This window comes from Hermetia illucens, chromosome 6 (assembly GCF_905115235.1).
Source record: "Hermetia illucens chromosome 6, iHerIll2.2.curated.20191125, whole genome shotgun sequence".
Lineage (NCBI taxonomy): Eukaryota > Metazoa > Arthropoda > Insecta > Diptera > Stratiomyidae > Hermetia > Hermetia illucens.
Window position 1 is genome coordinate 53,359,121 of NC_051854.1, and position 20,596 is coordinate 53,379,716.

At 44.7% G+C, this 20,596-nt stretch overlaps 1 protein-coding gene across 2 annotated transcripts; it reads left to right on the forward strand.

The window, feature by feature from the left end:
- The first annotated feature begins 9,086 nt into the window (after positions 1-9,086).
- Positions 9,087-20,057, forward strand: LOC119660292 (beta carbonic anhydrase 1). Of its 2 annotated transcripts, none has more exons than XM_038068762.1 (4): positions 9,087-9,525; positions 18,842-18,926; positions 18,982-19,169; positions 19,230-20,057. In XM_038068762.1, exons 1-4 carry the CDS (start codon positions 9,433-9,435, stop codon positions 19,629-19,631), a joined length of 768 nt encoding a protein of 255 aa, XP_037924690.1. In that variant the 5' UTR covers positions 9,087-9,432; the 3' UTR covers positions 19,632-20,057. The 2 variants fall into 2 exon arrangements, with proteins under 2 accessions (XP_037924690.1, XP_037924691.1); XM_038068763.1 differs by lacking the exon at positions 9,087-9,525 and adding an exon at positions 9,566-9,704.
- The last annotated feature ends 539 nt before the right edge of the window (positions 20,058-20,596 follow it).

The window sequence follows — 20,596 nt, forward strand, 5'->3', positions numbered from 1 at the left end:
TCTTCTGCAGAAGGTGGGAGGGCCACGGTATTTTAGGTCTCAGGATTCCATAATGAGGCCATGCCCCGAAGCGAAGACAAATGAAGCCGAGCGGAACGTTACAATGAAGGCATTCTTAAGACGAAAAAGAGGAAGATAAATGGCAGAGATGCCAGGGTAGCAGAAACTCCCTGAAAATACGGGGTTTTGCTTCTATACTGTATAGACCCGGCCTGAGGTAATGTGTCAAACGGTTCCGGGTCCTGGGCGCTCCAGGGGGTGTCCGGCACTTTGTGCGTAAATGCATTCCATCTCCATACCCAAAAGCAAATACAATAAAACACACGACATGTTTAAGCATTATACTATTCTATTTTAATCCCGAAGAGTTAATTATTGTCAGATTAATTTGACTATCAACTCCATTAATGCATAACTATCATATTTAAATTTGCCAATCAGGCATCCAGAAGGCATAATGTTTCCGTCAAGCCCATAATAATTCTTCCACATTTTATGAATTGATCAGATATCTTTGCAAACATGACTATCTTAGGCTCATTTTAATGTCCAGTTACTAGAAGGCATATTCATCATCATCATCAAGGGCGCAAAAACCGGTATCCGGTCTAGGCCTGCCTTAATAAAGAACTCCAAACATCCCGATTTTGCGCCGCGGACTACCAATTCGATATCCCCAAAAGCTGTCTTGCGTCCTGGCCTACGCCATCGCTCCATCTTAGGCAGGGTCTACCTTGTCTTTTTTTTCTACCATAGATATTGCCCTTATAGACTTTACGCACTTCATCTTCATCCAGCCGGATTTTACCCACAACCTGACGGTCATGGTAGCGCTCACAAATTTCGTCGTTATGTAGGTTACGGAATCGTCCATCCTCATGTAGGGGACCACACATTTTTCGGAGTATTATTCTTTCGGGAGCGGCCAAGAGTTCGCAATTTTTCTTGCTAAGAACCCAAGTCTGCGAGGAATACCTGAGGACTGGCAAGATCATTATCTTGTACAGTAAGAGCTTTGACCCTATGACGTTTCGAGCGAAACAGTTTTTGTAAGCTGAAATAGGCTCTGTTGGCTGACATGTTGGCTTCATAGCTGTTATCGGCTGTGATTTTCGACCCGTTAAAGGAGAAATTATCAACGGTCTCAAAGTTGTATTCTCCTATCTTTATTCTTCCCGTTTGACCTGAGCGGTTTGATGTTGTTGGTTGGTTGGTTTTGGGTCCTGACGTTGCCATCATATACTTTGTCTTGCCTTCATTGATGTGCAGCCCAAGATCTCGCGCCGTTTGCTCGATCTGGATGAAGGCAGTTTATGCGTCACGGGTCGTTCTTCTCATGATGTCGGTATCGCCAGCATAGGCCAGTAGTTGAGTAGACTTAAAGAGGATCATACCCCTCGCATTTACTTCAGCACCACCGATCATTTTTCCAGGACCAGATGAAAGAAGACGAATGATAGGGCATCCCCTTGTCTTAGACCGTTGGTGATGTCAAATGGTTTCAAGAGTGATCCTCCTGCTTTTATCTGGCCTCGCACATTGGTCAGGGTCAGCCTAGTCAGTCTTATTAGTTTCGTTGGGATACCGAATTCTCTCATGGCCATGTACAGTTCTACCATGGCTATGCTTTAATAAGCGGCTTTAAAGTCGATGAAAAGTTGGTGCAACTGATGGCCATATTCCAACAGTGGCCATAGAGAGAAAATCAGATCTGTTGCTGATTTGGCTGGAGTGGAGCCTCTTTGGTATGGGCCAATGATGTTCTGGGCGTATGGGGCTATCCGGCCTAGCAATATAGCGGAGAATATCTTATAGATGGTACTCAGCAACGTGATTCCTCTATAATGGCTACACTGCGTGATATCTCTCTTTATTGTATCGGACAGATAATACCTCGATGCTAGTTGTCAGGCATTGATTCGTTGTCCCACACCTTGAGCATAAGTTGATGAGCCACTAGGTGTAATTGATCGCCTCCATATTTAACCAATTCGGCTGTAATTCCTTCGGCTTCTGGCGACTTATGATTTTTAAGTCGATGAATTGCACGGATTGTTTCTTCTATACTTGGTGGTGGCAGTTGGCGGGACCTCCAGCTCGTCGATCTTCTGGTTGTTCAGCACTTCATAAAAATATTCAATTCATAGCTCAAATATGCCCATTATGTAGGAAATCAGATTTGCCTCTCTGTCTCGGCAGGATGATCATCGATTTGTAAGGCTTCATCCTTTTTGGTAAAACTTACGCACCAGGTGCGATTTCTGTCTATACTTTTCGAGTTCATAGACCTCTTGGTTCTCCTAGGCTTCCTTTTTCCATCTGTGTCGTTCGCGGATTTCGTGATAAATCTCTGCGCGTGCCTGCTTTCTTTTAGAGCGCAACATTACTCGGTATTCAGCATTCTTCCGTTCCGTTGCTAGCTTACATTCATCGTCAAACCAGCCGCTCCGACTCCTTTTGTGGCTGGGGCCAAATATGTTTGTGGCCATATTTATCATAACGTTGTGCAGAAGATTGTGAAGATCATTATTGATCACCAGGATTTCTGCTAGCTGCGGTTATTGCCGCATCCATTTATCCCTTATAGGTGTTACGGAGGGGTGTGCTGTGGATGGCTTCAATGTTAACTCTCACCTGATTGTCAGAGGGGATTCTGGGTGGTGTTGTTATTCGAGGTCGAAGCACCACGCCAACGAGATAGTGATCCAAGTCTATATTGGCCCCCTATATGTTCTGACATTCATCAAGGCTGAGAGGTGGCGGTGTTCAATCAACACGTGATCAATTTGGTTGAAAGTGGTCCCGTCTGGAGAGGCCCACGTATGTTTGTGGACCGCTTTCCGCGCAAACCAGATACTTGCAATAACCATTTCGTGTGACACTTTTAATTAAATAATCCGTTGTCATTGGTATTTTTAGATAAGCCATGGGAGCCAACGTATCGCCTGAATACGGACTCTGTCCCTACTTGGTATGATTTTGACATTGTGGCGCGGCAGGATTCGCAGCATTCGAAATTTATTTCGAATGTTGCGAGCGAATAGATGGCGCGGATCTATCCACTTTGCGTGGCACACCAAGGGAGTGGAAGATCGCAGTAATTATGTTTTTCAGACCTGTCACTGAATTTAATGATTAAGTTGAAAATTGCTAAAGAAGATGGAAGTCCTTTTTGAAAATAGAATTTGAGTTGAGTTTACTGTATAGAATTCGCGTTGAGTTTGCTGTATAAAATTCGCATTGAGTTCGCTTAAATATTTCAATAAAAATAATAAGTAATCATAATTACTTAATTGGATTACTTAATTGGTGACCCCGGAACTCGCACCAACAGCATCAACAACTAGGATCCCGAATTCCCAGAACCTGCAAAATTGAAAAACTCAAGCACATCATCATCCCCATCAACAAATCGCAGTCTGCGCAAGCACAATCGCCCAGCAGGCAGCCGCAACAACCGATTGGAGATAAATAAGAGTTCCGCAGCCGCAGCCGCCATCGCTGCCGCAGCCACTTTCGCCGCCGCACTCAACTCCACCATCGCCGACATTGGTGAAGTTCTATTAACGACAAAAATTCGTCCGAACAACACGGCAGAAATAGAACTTCCAAGGACTGAGAAATCCTTCCAAAACATCAGTAGACCGTACGGCAAGCGATTTTCACGCGTTCGCATCTACAGTTGAGTGTGGAGTGCCGTGGTAAACATCACGAAAACGTGTCACATCTCCACATCCCGAGTCGGAGCAGAGGCAAGAAAGAAAAACGCGAGAAAACCTTCTCTACACAGTGTACTGCGCGACACACGTCGGACCCTCACCAGAAGTGGATTTTCACGCGACTTCCCGTACGCACGCCCTCCTGCACAACACCTTTCACGCACCGGACTAGTCATCATTGCCACAACGATCAACAACGGCAACAAACGGACGTCCCCAGTACCGCCAACGCCGCAGCTACAGCCGACAAACAACGAGGAGTTATTCTTAAGAGAAATTATTATTCATTTATATATAATATTTATTTATTTATTCAGTTAAAAAAAAAAAAAATAGTAATAAAAAAATTGAAATCGCTGCAAGAGACGGCGTGCAGGTGTTTAGCATCGCGAGTCCTCCATTCTCATTGGTGGTGTTTTTGGTCTGCGCTGGATAGCGTCCGCTTCGTTTTTTTTTCTCGTTTCGTGCGTGCATTTGTGGGTGCGGCCTGCCGTGTCGGTGTAAAGTTCACCGCGTTTCAGAATAAACTCACCGCGTTTGCATTTCAATCTCGTACTTTTCGTGAAACAAGATGTCTTTTGACAATAAAGACGCAGCAGGCCCATCGAACCCGCAAGTGACCGCCCTCGCCGTACGCGTTCCTCCGTTTTGGCGGCGGAACCCCGAACTGTGGTTCGTGCATCTGGAAGCACAGTTCCAAATGTCCGGCATCACATCGGACGCGACCCGTTTCAACTACGCGGTGATCGGCCTGGACGAAGAGTCCATACTTCTGGTGTCCGACGTGGTGAAATCGACATCGTATGTGCAGCTCAAGAGCGAGTTGATCAGGCGCCTGTCGGCAAGCGAGTCGGCAAAATTAGACCACTTGCTGGCAGGTTTAACCTTAGGTGATCGAACTCCCAGCCAATTGCTTCGTGAAATGAGGCAATTGGGTGGGAGTAAGATCGGCGAAGACCTGATCAAGTCGCTCTGGCTGCGTCGGCTCCCGGAGGGCACCCAGGCGATCCTCGCTTGCGTCTCCGGTTCCTTGGAGGAACTGGCAGCGACGGCCGACCAGGTTCAGGAGGTGTACGTACGCCCAACCTTGGCGGCCGTTCAACCACCGTCGGATGAGGTGGGTGAATTGAGGCGCGAGATTGCTGCATTAACAGCCAGTATGGCCGAGATGCGGGCGACGTTGGACGCTCAGCGTTCGGGCGCCAGATCGCGAGCACGCTCGCGGTCTGCCATCCGAAAAGGGCGATCAGGTAGCAGGTCGTCAAGACAGTCCACGGACCCAGGGATTTGCTGGTACCACCGCAGATTCGGGGATAAAGCGACAAGATGTACGCTACCGTGTAGATTCTCTTCTACCGCAAAAAACTAGGTCCGCGGGGGGTTTTGGCGGCGGCCACCCAGAACGCAGCACCACGTCGCCTAACTATTTTTGACCCCCTCAGCAGGCGCAACTACCTCGTCGACACGGGTGCGGAGGTTTCGGTTCTTCCCGTACCCCAGCATCATCAACTTTTCCCTCAACCGCTCAAACTTGCGGCAGCAAATTCCTCCCGCATAAACACGTACGGGTATAGGCAAGTGGACGTGAGTCTTGGCTTGCGTAGGACGTTTTCGTGGCGTTTCATCCTGGCGGATGTCAGCTTCCCCATACTAGGCGCAGACTTCCTGTGTCACTATGGATTGCTGGTGGACTTGCAAAACAAGTCTCTTATAGATTCCACGACCAACCTTAATACGTCGGGACATATGGTATCTCACCCAGGCAATAATCTTTCCGTTCTTTTAGAAGACATTACCGACTCTCGTGTTCGGGCACTTCTCCAAAAGTTCAGCCAGATTACTACCAACTGTAGTCTCTCCAAACCAGTGAAGCACAATGTGCAGCACCACATTATCACTACTGGTTCCCCGATCTTCTCGAAGGTGCGTCCTCTACCATCTCAGAAACTGGCAATTGCACGGAAAGAGTTTGAACAACTCGTTCAACAGGGTATCTGCAGGCCCTCAAACAGCTGTTGGTCTTCCCCACTGCATATGGTCCCTAAGCCAAACGGCGAATGGCGCCCATGTGGGGATTACAGAAGGCTAAATGCACAGACTGTTCCTGACCGATATCCAATTCCACTCATCCACGACTTTGCGCATCACCTCGCGAATTGCCGCATCTTTTCGACCTTGGACTTAACCAAGGCTTATCACCAAATTCCAGTAGCTCCTGAAGACATTCCAAAGACGGCAATATGCACACCCTTTGGACTCTTCGAGTTCACCCGGATGACTTTCGGATTGTGCAACGCGGCGCAAACCTTTCAAAGGTTCATTCACTCAGTCCTGCGAAACCTCGAATTCAGTTTCGTATATTTGGATGATGTTTTGGTCGCTTCTTCCACTGAGTCTGAGCACTTAGCCCATCTCGAGTGCATTTTTCAACGTCTCCTTGAGGCCGGTTTAGTCCTAAACGTTGAGAAATGCAAATTCCTTCAACAACAGGTGAGATTCCTCGGCCATTTCATTTCCCCTGAAGGAATACAGCCCGACCCAGACAAGGTGCAAGCAATCACAAGCTTCCCGCGTCCAAAGACAGTGAGGGAGTTGAGGAGGTTCTTGGGCATGCTAAACTTCTACCGTCGTTTCCTGCCCAAGGCCGCCCATCTCCAGTCCATTTTGAACGCGTACTTGTCTGGCCCCAAAACTAAGGACACACGAGAGATCGTGTGGTCTGAAGAGGCTATCTGCGCGTTTGACAAATCTCGTCAACAACTGGCTGACGCTACACTCTTGGCATTCCCTCTGCAAGATGCACCCCTAGCCGTTTTTGTTGATGCCTCTGACATCGCAGTAGGTGCTGCCCTTCACCAAAAGGTGGACCAAGTTTGGCAGCCGTTGAGCTTCTTCTCGAAGCAGTTGAATCCCGCTCAACGGAACTACAGCACCTACGATCGCGAACTGCTCGCCGCATACCTGTCCATCAAATACTTCCGTTTCTCCCTAGAAGGCAGGCCGTTCACAGTGTTCACGGACCATAAGCCTCTCACGTTCGCTTTGAAACAGAAGCCCGACAAAGCGTCCCCTCGTCAGCTTCGACACCTGAGCTTCATAAGCCAGTTTACGTCGGACATCCAGCACGTGTCCGGGAAGGACAACATTGTTGCTGACGCTTTGTCTCGTGTCTCCGAAGTTAACATCCCCGCCTCACTCGATTTCTCGGCTATTGCCAAGGCGCAAGTGGATGACGCAGCACTTCAGAGCCTCAAGTCCAACCCCAAATACAAATTTCGGGAGTTGCCCATCTTCGGCTCAAACCTCTCGCTCTGCTGCGAAGACTCGGAAAAGGGACCTCGGCCATACATTCCGGCCACATTTCGCAAGGAAGTGTTCCACGCAGTTCACGACTTGGCGCACCCCGGCATCAGGACAACAAACCGGTTAGTCACCGGAAAATACTTCTGGCCCTCCATGAACAAGGATATTAATTCCTGGGCCAGAGAGTGCATCGCATGCCAAAAATGTAAGGTCTCCAGACATGTTAGGAAAGAAGTGGGCTCATTCCCCCGCACTACCAAGCGTTTCCACACCATACACCTCGACATTATAGGGCCTTTGCGAGACTCGCATGGTTATAAGTATTGCCTCACAATCATCGACAGGTTCACGCGGTGGCCTGAGGCAATACCTCTGAAAGACATCACGGCGCAATCATGTGCTGAAGCCCTCTGTCGAGAGTGGATACCTCGCTTTGGCGTCCCTGCAGTGGTCATCACTGACCAGGGAATGCAATTTGAGTCCACCCTTTTCTCCGAGTTAGGCAAACTCCTTGGTTTTAAACGCCAGCGGACTACGGCATACCACCCACAATCCAATGGGATGTTGGAACGTTGGCACCGGACGCTGAAAGCCGCCATTATGGCACGCGACGACCCGTCCTGGACGCAAGTCTTGCCTCTCGTCCTACTCGGCCTTCGTACAACCCGCCGAGAGGAATTTGCTGCCAGCCCCGCGGAGCTGGTTTACGGGGAGAACCCAAGACTCCCAAGCGATCCGGTCTTCGACAAGAGATCGGGTCTCACGGAGTCGGGGTTGGTGCGTCTGCTGAGGGACAATCTCCGGCGCATCAAGGCGACACCACCCACTCGACACTCGTCCATACCTGCTTGTTCGCCCAAGGAACTGGACACATGCACGCATGTGCTGATCAGGACGGATGCCGTCCGGAAGCCGCTGCAGCCTCCATATGAGGGCCCGTACCGCGTTCTCGAGCGGGGAGAACATTTCTTCCAGCTCGAGATCGGTGGTCACAAAAAGGCGGTCTCTTTGTCCAGGCTGAAACCCGCGTGCGCCCCGAAGCAACGTCGTGTCCGCTTTGTGGATTAACGGCGAACGAAGTTCGGGGATCAGTCGCTGAAACCCCCTAGGTTTCATCTGGGGGCGGAGTGATGTGGCGCGGCAGGATTCGCAGCATTCGAAATTTATTTCGAATGTTGCGAGCGAATAGATGGCGCGGATCTATCCACTTTGCGTGGCACACCAAGGGAGTGGAAGATCGCAGTAATTATGTTTTTCAGACCTGTCACTGAATTTAGTGATTAAGTTGAAAATTGCTAAAGAAGATGGAAGTCCTTTTTGAAAATAGAATTTGAGTTGAGTTTACTGTATAGAATTCGCGTTGAGTTTGCTGTATAAAATTCGCATTGAGTTCGCTTAAATATTTCAATAAAAATAATAAGTAATCATAATTACTTAATTGGATTACTTAAACATCATGGTTGGGGCAGGGTTCGTCGTTGTGTAGTCAATTCAGTCCGAAGTTCCTTTTGTGTGACAGGTTGTTTTCCTTTTAGGGTTGTCAGCCCCACCCAACCCTGATCCTGGGGGAACCAGTTGGTACGATTTGCATGTTAGTACTCTTTAATATACATCAAAAAGTGTTTTAAGGTTTAATGGAAAATGAAATTTTACTGAAAACGTCTTTCTGCTGATTAGTTTGTCTGTCACACGCAATTTTCTCAGAAGCGGTTATACCTGTTGACACGAAATTCCGTGAGGCATGTAAAGTTGATTAAACACTTGCAAAGGGCTAAATAGCCTCTATTTAGTGACTTTGAGGGCACTACAATGCAGAGAAACTTCTAAAGGCCATAGAAGAATGTAAACTGTGGCGTACGAAGTTTCCTAAAGCATTACTACCAGTAAATCCAAAACTTTCCTGAGCTTAGTAGAACTTAGAGAAACATGAAAGCTTTTCTCTGAGTATAGTGATTCAATTGTATCTTTCACTTAAAGATACTCACTTCTGAATGGGCCTAAAAGAAGCTTAACGATGACGTCATATTCAACAAAATTTATGTTTATCGAGTTGAATTGTTTACTGTGTAATTTCGACGTCGATATGGCTCACATCTAGACTAACGAGCGGCTGAGTAATGGCTAAGAACAGCTGGTGAAAGGACGCTGTATCGCGTGCAAGCCGACAAGACAGTTGGCCCAGTTTACCAATCTCCACACTAAGTGCACAATCGACATTAGTCAATACTTAATCACAGCTCGGAAGCCAGACAACCTAATGATAGTGCGACGCGTTCTCGATGCTTGAGTGTGACTCGCTAGAAAAGTTCCCAATCGGGTTGGAGCAGTTATTAATAAAATCCCGGCCGTGCGCTATCAGCCCAGTACCCGTCCCAGTCCAGAGTTCACCCAGAATTCCCGATTAACGAAAATGGAGCGCATTCTACGGGGTATCATGCGATATCGCAACTCAAGTCGGATACAAATGGTGAAGGAGTTTCAGTACGTCCGCGATAATCCAGAGGTCAGTATTCCCAGCCCAAAAGGGCGATATAGTGGGTATAGTGTGTGCACGTGGGGCCAAGTGGGCGCCCGGCTGATATTGGAAAGTGAAATGTGATAGACTGGCCGCGCTCCTTTGTGTACAGTGTTGTGATTCGTCGACTTGTTTATGTTCGCAAAGCTTTCAACGACACCATTCAGGCACGTGCTATCTGTGTTTATATTTAAATTCGAATAAATTCGAAAAAGCATGAGGAATGAGGCGATGTGTACACAAACATGCATACTGACATACCATATGTATTGTCACATCAGATGAAACGGATTTTCTATGTTAAAAAAAAACTTAATTGTTATATAAAAGCGTGAAATAAGGAAACGTTCATATAAACCTTAATGAATCGATGATTCCTTAAAATTGGCAGTCCTTAACTAGATGTGCGCACGGGGAGTCGAAGGAGCAATATGGAGTAATCTACGAATGTGATATGTGCAAACTCATTAACGAGTAGGAATACTATAGTTCATTAAACTTGCCGGCAATTTATGGCTTTGGAAAACTTAAGTGAAGCATGAAAAGGAAACTATCTAACCCGGAAACCCGTAAAAGGTTTATTACGAGTATTTCATTATGAAATTAGCGCTAGAGTGGTTAACCGACTCGTGATATTCAGAAAACATTCCATTCCAAAGAGAAGCAATAAAAGGAATTGTTTGGAATATCTCTTAATGTTCAAGATTACGGCGGTCTGCACGGGGCACTGACCCATAGGGGACCATGTCGCTAGGCTTGGCATACCCTACAACTCGCATTGCCCAGCTCTGGCTAGAGTCAGGCTGCGGACACTGGGTAAACCATTCTTTGGGGACCTCAGAGAGATTTCTATTTGTAGGGTGGGAGAGCTGCTTTCCTTCGTGAATGCTACGGGCTGGCTCTGAAGATCCGAGCCAGCTGGACTCTGCGTCCCTGCTCCCATAACAACAGTCACGGTCTTAAGAATTTGTGACATCAAAACGGCGCACCAAAGCGTTAATTGGGCTCCTCGGAGCGGCCACTGATACCTACCTACCTACCCATCTCTTAATGAAAATTACAGCGGAAGTAACTAAGAAGACTTTCGGATTGGTTAGAAGATAGCATAGATTCAAATAAATAACTAGAGGGAGCGTTTTAGTAACTTGAGGGGGTCATCCCGTGTGAAGGGGTTTTTTTTTGCCTTTTTTGAAAAATTATTTTGGAGGACTGGATAAAGATAGAAACCACCATATGTTTATTGATATCTCTAGTATATGTGATAAATTTTTCAGCTTGATATCGTAGCTAGTTTTTGGAATACGTGTCAATTTATGCATCCATCTCCAAAAAAAAAGGTGTTTTTCTGCTGCCACGCTGGAGAGCGTTGTGTTCATCTGAGGACAAAAAACTAAACGACTTTTAATGTCGACAATATTCCACGGTCCGCAAACTAGGATAATTAGAAAATATTAAAAAGTAAATTTTTGGTGGGCTTTTAAACTTAATTTATTGGATTTTTGTGTTTTTTACGGATTTTTTTATGAATAAAAAAAACGACCCGTCCGATTGCAATTATCCTAGTTTGTGGATCGTAGAAATATATATTAAAGAAGTCGTGAAAATTTCAAAGAATATGGTTGGATAGATTTTGAGCTATGGTCGCAGCCGATTTTCAAGATGCAGTTTCGAGAAAAACACATTTGAAAATTTAAATGTGATTATCAACAGTAAAATTTTCACTCAACATTAATCTGCTATACCAGGTCCATAGAGAGCACCCTCTGTTTCTTCAAAAAAGCCTTGTAAGCCCGATTGTTGCTCTCTGGTTTCAATTCTGGCTCTTTTAGCGAGGTCAGTCGATCGTCGTTCGGACCACCAAATTCGTGCTTCATTACGGCGGTCGACATAAACCTGACATATGTGACCAACTTGACATTCCATTGTCACTGGGATTTTGAGAATGCCATTGAATCCTTCATTGAAAATAATTACAGCCAGAAAAGTGGCTATTTCTACGACCTTGGCCCCAGAATGAAGGTGCTTAGGAGCGAAAGTCCAGATCAATGCATTTAATGACTCATTGTTATTCTGGGTCTCTGCTCCTAAACATCTGTCCAAGAGATCATCTCGTGACAAATCTTCGTAGATTGGTTTGATGACTGTTTGAACTTCTTCAGTCAAAGGTGTCTTCTCGTGGTGGAAACTATCCAGTTCTCCTTTAGTTTCCGCTTTGTGCCATTTGCACCAACTGTCCTCGCCTGCTGGACAATTTTGATGCTGAGGATTTTCGTCTGTAGAACATTTATGGAAGAAAGTTGCCCAAATTTCTTGCTTCATTCCTTCTATCGAATTTGCGTGTCGACGAATAGCTAGCCCAAGAAATGTATTGAGGTCGTAATAACCTTATCAGTAAGTTTTCCAGCCTCTTTTCCACCAATGCCTTTGTGATTCTTCTTTACATTTCTAAGCCGCGTTCCCATTCTTTTCTCGACATGTCCTACGCATTCCTTTTTTGCTACTACGTATATTTTATTATTTGCAGAAATACCGGAGAAAACTCCAGCAAAATCCAATATACAATATACAAAACTTGTCGCAATTGGAACATCCATGTTCATGCTTGCTAAAAGTTTCTTTGCTGATGTTGATGCGAAGTCCTTTTTCTTCACTGATAAGTATCGATTCCCATGAAATACTCGTTTTTTAGTGTGAGTATGACGTTGAACGTTAAAGCGATCTCCCTTCGATTCATTTAAAAAAATCACTGAACACACAAACAGCACAAAACTTACAACAAAATATAACTGAGTATAGCTTGAAATCCTTTCAGTGCTCACTCTAGACTGGATTATCCTTTTTATTCCAAACAGCAAATAAGTTTAGACAATTGATTGGTTTTCCATCTTTTTATATTTATACCTGTGTTCGAATTTATAAGGCTCAGGTAAAAAACTAAGAGGTAAAAAAAGATTCGATGCTCTTTCTCATCGAGTACTCTAGCCGCGGCTGCAAACTCCTTACCTGTTTAACACTGTAATTCCTGAACGACTCGGAATATCGGAAAATCCCTTTGCCCACATATTCTCCACTATATATAGATACAATTCATGCAAAAAAAAATCGATTTCTCCAACCCGACACACGGGATAATCCCCTTAATGTTCAAGATTACGGCGGTCTGCACGGGGCACTGGCCCATAGGGGACCATGCCGCTAGGCTTGGTATACCCTACAACTCGCATTACCGAAGCTGCGGAGAAGGAAGGGAAACCCTCATGCACTTTCTCCGCGATAGCCCAGCTCTGGCTAGAGTCAGGCTGCGGACACTGGGTAAACCATTCTTTGGGGACCTCAGACAGATTTCTAGTTGTAGGGTGGGAGAACTGCTTTCTTTCGTGAATGCTACGGGCTGGCTCTGAAGATCCGAGCCGGCTGGACTCTGCGTCCCTGCTCCCTTAACAACAGTCACGGTCTTAGGAGTTTGTGGCGTCAAAACGGCGTACCAAAGCGCTAATTGGGCTCCTCGGAGAGGCCACTGATACCTACCTACCTACCCATCTCGTAATGAAAATTACAGCAGAAGTAACTGAGAAGACTTTCGGACTGGTTAGAAGATAGCATAGATTCAAATAAATACGAAGGTTTTTTTGAGTAAATTTTTTTTTATTTTTCAACATAATCTCGTTTTTCAAGTTTTTTTAATCTTTCAGAAAAGTTTTGGGAAGTTCCTCAAAATAAGCACTTACAAAGGCAATGACGTCTTCGTTGTCCGTAAATCTCTGTCCACCGAGCCATTTTTTCAAGTTTGGAAATAAGAAAAAGTCACTGGGGGCTAAATCTGGTGAATACGGTGGGTGTTCGACCAATTCAAATTTTAATTCTTCAATTTTAGCCATTGAAACGAAGCACGTGTGAACTCGGGCGTTGTCGTGACGAAAAAGAATCTTTTTCTTTTCGCCAAATATGGTCGTGTTTTTTTTAATTTCTTCTTTCAGCTGCCCAAATAATTATGCATAATACTCACCAGTAATTGTTTTACCCTTTTCCAAATAGTCAATAAGGGTAATTGCACGGGCATCCCAAAAACCTGTAGCCATAACCTTACCAGCTGACTTTACGGTCTTTGCCTTCTTTGGAGCTGGTTCACCCGTGCCGATCCACTGTTTTGACTGTTCCTTCGTCTCAGAAGTGTAGTGGTGTATCCATGTTTCATCCACAGTCACAAACCGATGAAAAAATTTCTCAGGATTCCGACTTATGCGCGCCAAAAGAGCCTCAGAGGTGACCACTCTATTTCATTTATTCTCAGCTGAGAACAAATGCGGCACCCATCTTGCTGATAGCTTTCTCATGCCTAATTTTTCGTGTATCATTAAAAAAACTGTACCTATTGATATCCCTATGGCCACAGCTAACTCGCGCACTTTTAATCTTCTATCCTTCATCGTGGATTTTATTGATGATTTCGGGAGTAGCCACTTCTACGGGCCTTCCTGAACGTGGCTCGTCACTTGTTGATTTACGACCACGCTTAAATTCATTTACCCAATTATAAACCGTTGCAAAGGCGAGGGCAGATGTGTCATGAACCGAGTCTAATTCATTTTTTATCTCATATGGAGTTAAGCCCTTTAAATGAAAATGTTTTATTACCGCTCTGAACTCATTTTTTTCCATTTTTTTTAACAAGCAATTTTTTTTTTTCAATTGATTATAAAAACACGTAAACTCAGAAGATGTGGACTGTGACTGCACTATATATCTAGTCGGGAGTGGCGCTGCCTAAAAACAGATGATTTAGGGCGATTCGCGCGCCATCGGTTGGTCATTCTAAGGACTTATTGAACAACCCTCGTAACTAGAGGGAGCGTTTTAGTAACTTAAGGGGGTCATCCCGTGTGTCAGATCCGTGGAATCGAATTTTTTTTGCATTAATTGTATCTAGATATAGAATAGAATATATGGGCAAAGTAATTTTTTGATATTCGGAGTCGTTCGGAACTTATAGTGTTAAGCACGTGATAAGTCACATGCCAGATGAATGACTTCGCTAAAAGGACAAGAATTGAAGCCAAGGCTGTACATGGGTTTCTTGAAGAAACTTAAGGTTTATGGACTAGGTATAGCAGATTAATGTTCAATTAAGGTTTTATGGTTAAAAATCGCATTCTACTTTTTAAATGCGTTTTTCTGGAAACCGTATATTGAAAATCTGCTGCCACTATAACCCAAAATCTATCCAACGAAATTCATTGAAATTTTCACGACTTATTCAGAGCTTATTTCTACGGTCCGCAAACTAGGATAATTGTGATTCATTCAGTAGTTTTTTTTATTCATTGAAGAAGCCGTGAAAAAAACATCAAAATTCACAAAAAAAAGTTTAACACAGCACCAAAATGCCGTTTACTTTCTTTTCTTTAAGATGATCGCAGCGCCCTCTAGCGTGGCGGCAGAAAAACACCTTTTTTTGGAGATGGGTGTATAAATTGCTCCGTATTTCAATAACAAACTATGCGATCAGGCTGGGAAAATTACTATGCACGCTCAAGATATTAATAAATCTATGGTGAAAAATTAATATTTGTATATTTATCCAGATCTTCACAAAAAATTTCCAAAAAAAAAACCAAAAAAAAAACGGCTTTCACACGGGATGACCCCCTTAACTGAGCTACACGGTTACACTGATTATGGCACATCGTGTCAACCACTTGCTGCACATTTCATTACATTCTCCCTCCCTCGCTTTACGACCCACTTTTATTGGGAAGGAAGGGTATTAATTGATCTGTCCAATATATGGTTTTCATTTTCATTTTCCAAATCATTTTTATTTAAAACCAATTATTGAACAGTAATAATGTAGATCGAGAAAAATGACTGAAAAACAATCTTATAATGTAACAAGAAAAAATGGAGTAAACATTATGGCCACTGTATGAGTGAGGCGGGGAGCTGCCTAAATCGAAGGAAGATCGATTTTCTTTCTAGGCGATATCCCGAATTATTGATACCAAGGGATAACATGACAACGAGGTTTCACTTCGATAAGAAGTTTGAAACACGTTGGAGTAACAAGGTAAACTGGCGACATACGGCTTAAACCAGCAACTGATTATTTGGTACACTGACGGATCCCTCACAGCAGAGGGAGCGGGTGCCGGTGTCATTGGTCCAAGGAAAATGTACTTTGAGCCAATGGGCAGGTACACTAGCCTATTCCAGGCGGAAATATACGCCATAGACAAATGTGCCTCCTTTAATCTGCAAAGGAACTACAGGGGGCAGAACATAGCTATTCTCACCGATAGTCAACCAGCGATCAAGGCACTTAGGTCCAACCAGGTGAACTCTAAACTGGTATGGGAATGCCTTGAGAGACTGAATACACTCGGCTCGTCCAAAAAGGTCTGGATACTTTGGGTTCCAGCCCATGCTGGGTTGGAAGGCAACGAGGCAGCGGACGAACTAGCCAAGAAGGGAGCAGGGACGCCTTTACACGGGCCAGAACCCTTCTGTGGAATCGGAAACGGTTTCATGACTATGATTCTAAGAAATGAAGAGGAACGGTTGAGGGAATTATACTGGGCGGGCCTACCGGCGATGCAGCAGTCCAGGGTGCTTATTGGGGGATACGAACCTATACGCACAAAGGATTGCTTAAACCTCACCAAAAAGAACCTCCGAATCATAGTGGGAATTCTCACTGGTCATTGTCGGCTGAACTATCACCTAGGGAAGCTAGGGATATCTACGGACACTGCCTGCAGGTTTTGTGAGGAGGATGACGAAACCTCTATACACGTCCTGGGACAGTGTCCGGCACTTGTGCGAAGTAGGTCGAGGCATCTGGAAGAACACTTAATACCAGATGCAAAGCTGAAAGATCTGGAAGTAGGGAACATACTAAAGTTCCTAACGGTTATAGGTCTGCTTGAGATACTATGATTAATAGGTACACTATAGCCAGTAAAAGTGGCACAATAGTTCTTCAAGGATGCGGTGCGACTACAACTCATTATCGACTCGGTAGTTGTTGGACAAGCAACTAGAGGCCAAAGAAACCTCTTCAGTTGCTATATCGATTATGCCAAGGCTTTTGATAGCGTTCCGCATACCTAGCTAATCGATATCCTACATCTGTATCGCATTGATCCGAAACTAATAAAGTTTTTGGCGACAGTCATGGAAGGGTGGCATACCACCTTATCAGTCCGTACATCTGAGGGTGCTAATACCTCAGAGCTCATCCGTATACGGAGGGGCATCTTCCAAGGGGATTCGTTGAGTCCCCTTTGGTTTTGTATGGCACTGAAGCCCCTTTCATGGCTACTGAATGAAGCTAGAGAGCATGGTTTTGCAATAAAATATGGCCTACGTGCTAAGTGCGAACTGACACACTTGATGTACTTAGATGACATCAAGCTGTATGCTGGTACTGACAACCATCTTAGAAGTCTGTCGCGAATAATAGACATGTTCAGTCGTGATATTCGGATGGAGTTTGGATTAGACAAATGTCGAATTCAAGCCATCCGCAAAGGTCATCATGAGCAGCATGACGGACATAGCATTGGTAAACTCCACATCGACGTTATGACCGAGACAGACTTCTACAAGTACCTAGGAATTCTGCAAGGAACCCATGCTCGAGTTGGTGATCTGAAGGATGCTCTGCTGTCCGAATTCCTGCGACGTGTAAAGCTGGTGCTGAAAACGCATCTCTCGGGGAAGAATAAAATACGCGCGTTGAATGTATTCGCTATCCCTTCACTGGCTTATGCATTCGGAATATTGCCGTGGACGAAGACCGATCTGGAAAACGTCCAGCGGCAGATACGGACAACTATGTCCAAATTCCGAATGCATCATCCAAAGTCTCCCGTGGAGCGGATGAACCTGCCTCGTGACATCGGAAGTAAGGGCGCGGTTGACGTGGCGGCGCAACATCATCGCCAAGTCGACTACGCGCTTATTTTTACAGCAAAGAGCAAGCGAGTCCCTTGCATTCGGCTGTCTGTAAGACAGACTGTGGACTGACTCCACTTAACTTGAAGGATCGATCTTTCAATCCTCTGAGTGGGGTGAAGTCGGACCAAGAGCGGATCGATGAATGGAAGTCGAAGGCAATGCACGGTAAACACGTGAATTGTCTTTGGCAGCCATTTGTTGATTTGCATTTGTCGAACGGATGGCTGTGTGCTGGGGAGCTTTTTGCTGAGACGGAGGGGTTCATGTGTGTCATTCAGAACGGCGTGGTCGCCACCCGAGCTTATTAAAAGCTCATCATGAAAGAACGGGTGGAGAACGACCAATGCCGAATGTGTGGTTCGGCGTTAGAGTCATCAAAACCTTGCATACAAGCTTGGGCAGATCACGGGGACATGTCCGGTTCACCGATATGAGCCGCAAGCAGTACTTAATAGTTCTGCTTACAGCATGTATTGGTACCGGCAAGTTCTGACTGCTCGCCATACTGCACACAACACGCCTGACGTACTGTTAGTTGACAAAACAGGTCGCTCCGCGTATATTATTGATGTTGCTATCCCCCATAATAGCAACGTTGAACGGAAATACGTGGAGATGAAGGTGAACTATGAGCCATTGGGTCGGGAAATCAAAGAAATTTGGCGTCTCGAGCGGGTGTTTGTAGTTCCCATAATATTGTCAGCTACAGGTATTGTACCTAAATCCCTCACGGCTTCCCTTGATGTCCTGGGACTTTCGCACAGTCTGGTTCAAACCATGCAGAAGTACACCATTCTGCATACGTGCTCGATGTTGCGGGGAGTAATCGATGGATTCTCCCATTGACCTACCACCGGCCGCCACCATCAGTGCCCCTTTAATTTTTAAATAGGTAGCATCGTCCGAGCCTAAATGCTCGGCACTTAGTGCTAGTATTAGGTAAAATCCGGCATCTGCCGAGATTGTGATAAATCAAAAAGTCCATATATGGATTAAATCTTTGCCGCAAAGGTGTATTGTTCGTCCTGTCCAGAATTCTCCTGTTGCTTAACGTCCGGCTACATGTGCAACTTTTATGTTTGTGATGTGACACTGATTGGACAGAACTAGAATAAAAATAATCATTCAAAATCTATATTTTATCCCATTTGCTGCATTCGGTTTTCCAACCGACATTGGAATTTACGGGTACGTCAAAGCCAAAAAATGAGAGTGGATAATTTTAGGTCTGCAGAATGTATTCTTTCCATTCCGTGAGACAAGTACAGAATCATCTCTAACAAAACTCAAAATAAGCTTCCTGTTATCCTTAAAATTTCTTAACCAAATGTGTCCAATTAAATTGCAGCCAAAGGCGGTCTTCTTTACATGCATGGACAGTAGGATGATCCCCACTCGGTTCACTGAAACACACGTTGGAGACATGTTTGTTGGTAAACCCTCTAAAAAACTGAGTCCAGAACAAAACTAAAAAAAATTCTCTTACAGTGCGTAACGCCGGAAACGTAATCCCACATTCTCACCACTTTGTCGATGAGTTCTTCAGCTGCGAACCGGCTGCCTTGGAACTAGGATGCATCGTCAATGATATTCGACACATTATTGTGTGCGGACACAGTGACTGTAAGGCGATGAACCTACTATACAAACTAAAGGACCCAGAATTTGCATCCCTCGTGAGTATCATTCAAATGATTCGGAAGAGCTAGCGAGCATTCTCCAAATTTCGTTTTCAGGACAATCGACGTCTATCCCCTTTGAGATCCTGGCTCTGTACGCACGCACAATCCAGCTTGGACCGCTTTCAAAAATGGGTTGCAGGAGGAATGAAGGACCCACTAATATTTTCATCAGAAACTCCTCTACGCAAATTCGTAGCCTATATCGATCCGGAGAACAAATTCGCCATCGAGGATAAACTATCACAAATCAACACACTTCAACAATTATCGAATGTCGCGTCCTATGGCTTCCTGAAGCATCGTCTCGAGCAACATGACCTCCACATCCATGCTTTGTGGTTTGATATCTACACAGGAGACATTTATTTCTTCAGTCGAGGAGCGAAACAGTTCGTTCACGTGGATGAATCGACCGTTGGTAAGCTCCTGCAGGAAGTGAATCGCTACTACAGCTAGGATAAGACCTTTGAAAAGACTGTGATAAATGGATAACTTAAGTAACCAGTGACGTAGGAATAGGAGATGAGATTGTTGTACAATATCCTTACGATGAGATGTATTTTGCTACTGGTGGATATTTCATTACAAAGTGTAAATGTGGGTGTTCATATCTTAACATATTTGCCAATTCAATGAGCCTTTCTACTGATAAGGGCACGGCAGTTTTGTTGTAGGGATAAATATCCTCACTTCGTATCCTTATCAATGCTTAGAACAAATTTTCATATCCGCATCGAACTAAATTCAAAACCGATCATAAAATAATATTTTGGTAGAAACAATCTATTTAAGATATTCTCCATTTTGTACGTACTTTTATACCATGTTGTTGTTGCGTGTATCTTCTGCAAATATACTATTTATTAGTTTGCTTTGAAAAAATGTGGGCATTTAGTCACAGTCAATCTTTTCAAGACAATGGATACACAATTGTGTAGTAACATGAGTTCGGATGATGGGGAACCGTGACCTGAATAATAAGCAACGGTTACCATGCAGAACCAATATTACTCATCCTTTTCATAGTTTTTACAGGGCTTCGTGTGCAACATTTCAATCGCTTTTTCCGCGGACAACTTGACGAGAAGGTTCATTTCCTTGTATGCAGCATACTTCCTTTTCTCCTAAACTACGCTTCCATTACCTTCCTTTCAGTTTCCTACTTTCCATCCAGACATTCATCATCATCAACGGCGCAACAACCGGTATCCGATATAGGCCGACCTTAATACGGAACTCCAGACATCCCGGGGTTGCGCCGAGGACCACCTATTCGACATCCCTAAAAGCTTTCTGGGATCCTAGTCTACGCCATCGCTCCATCTCAGGGAGGATTTGCCACGTATTCTTTTTATACTATAGATAATGCCCTTATAGACTTTCTGGGTTATCCACAACCAGACGGTCGCGGTATCGTTCGT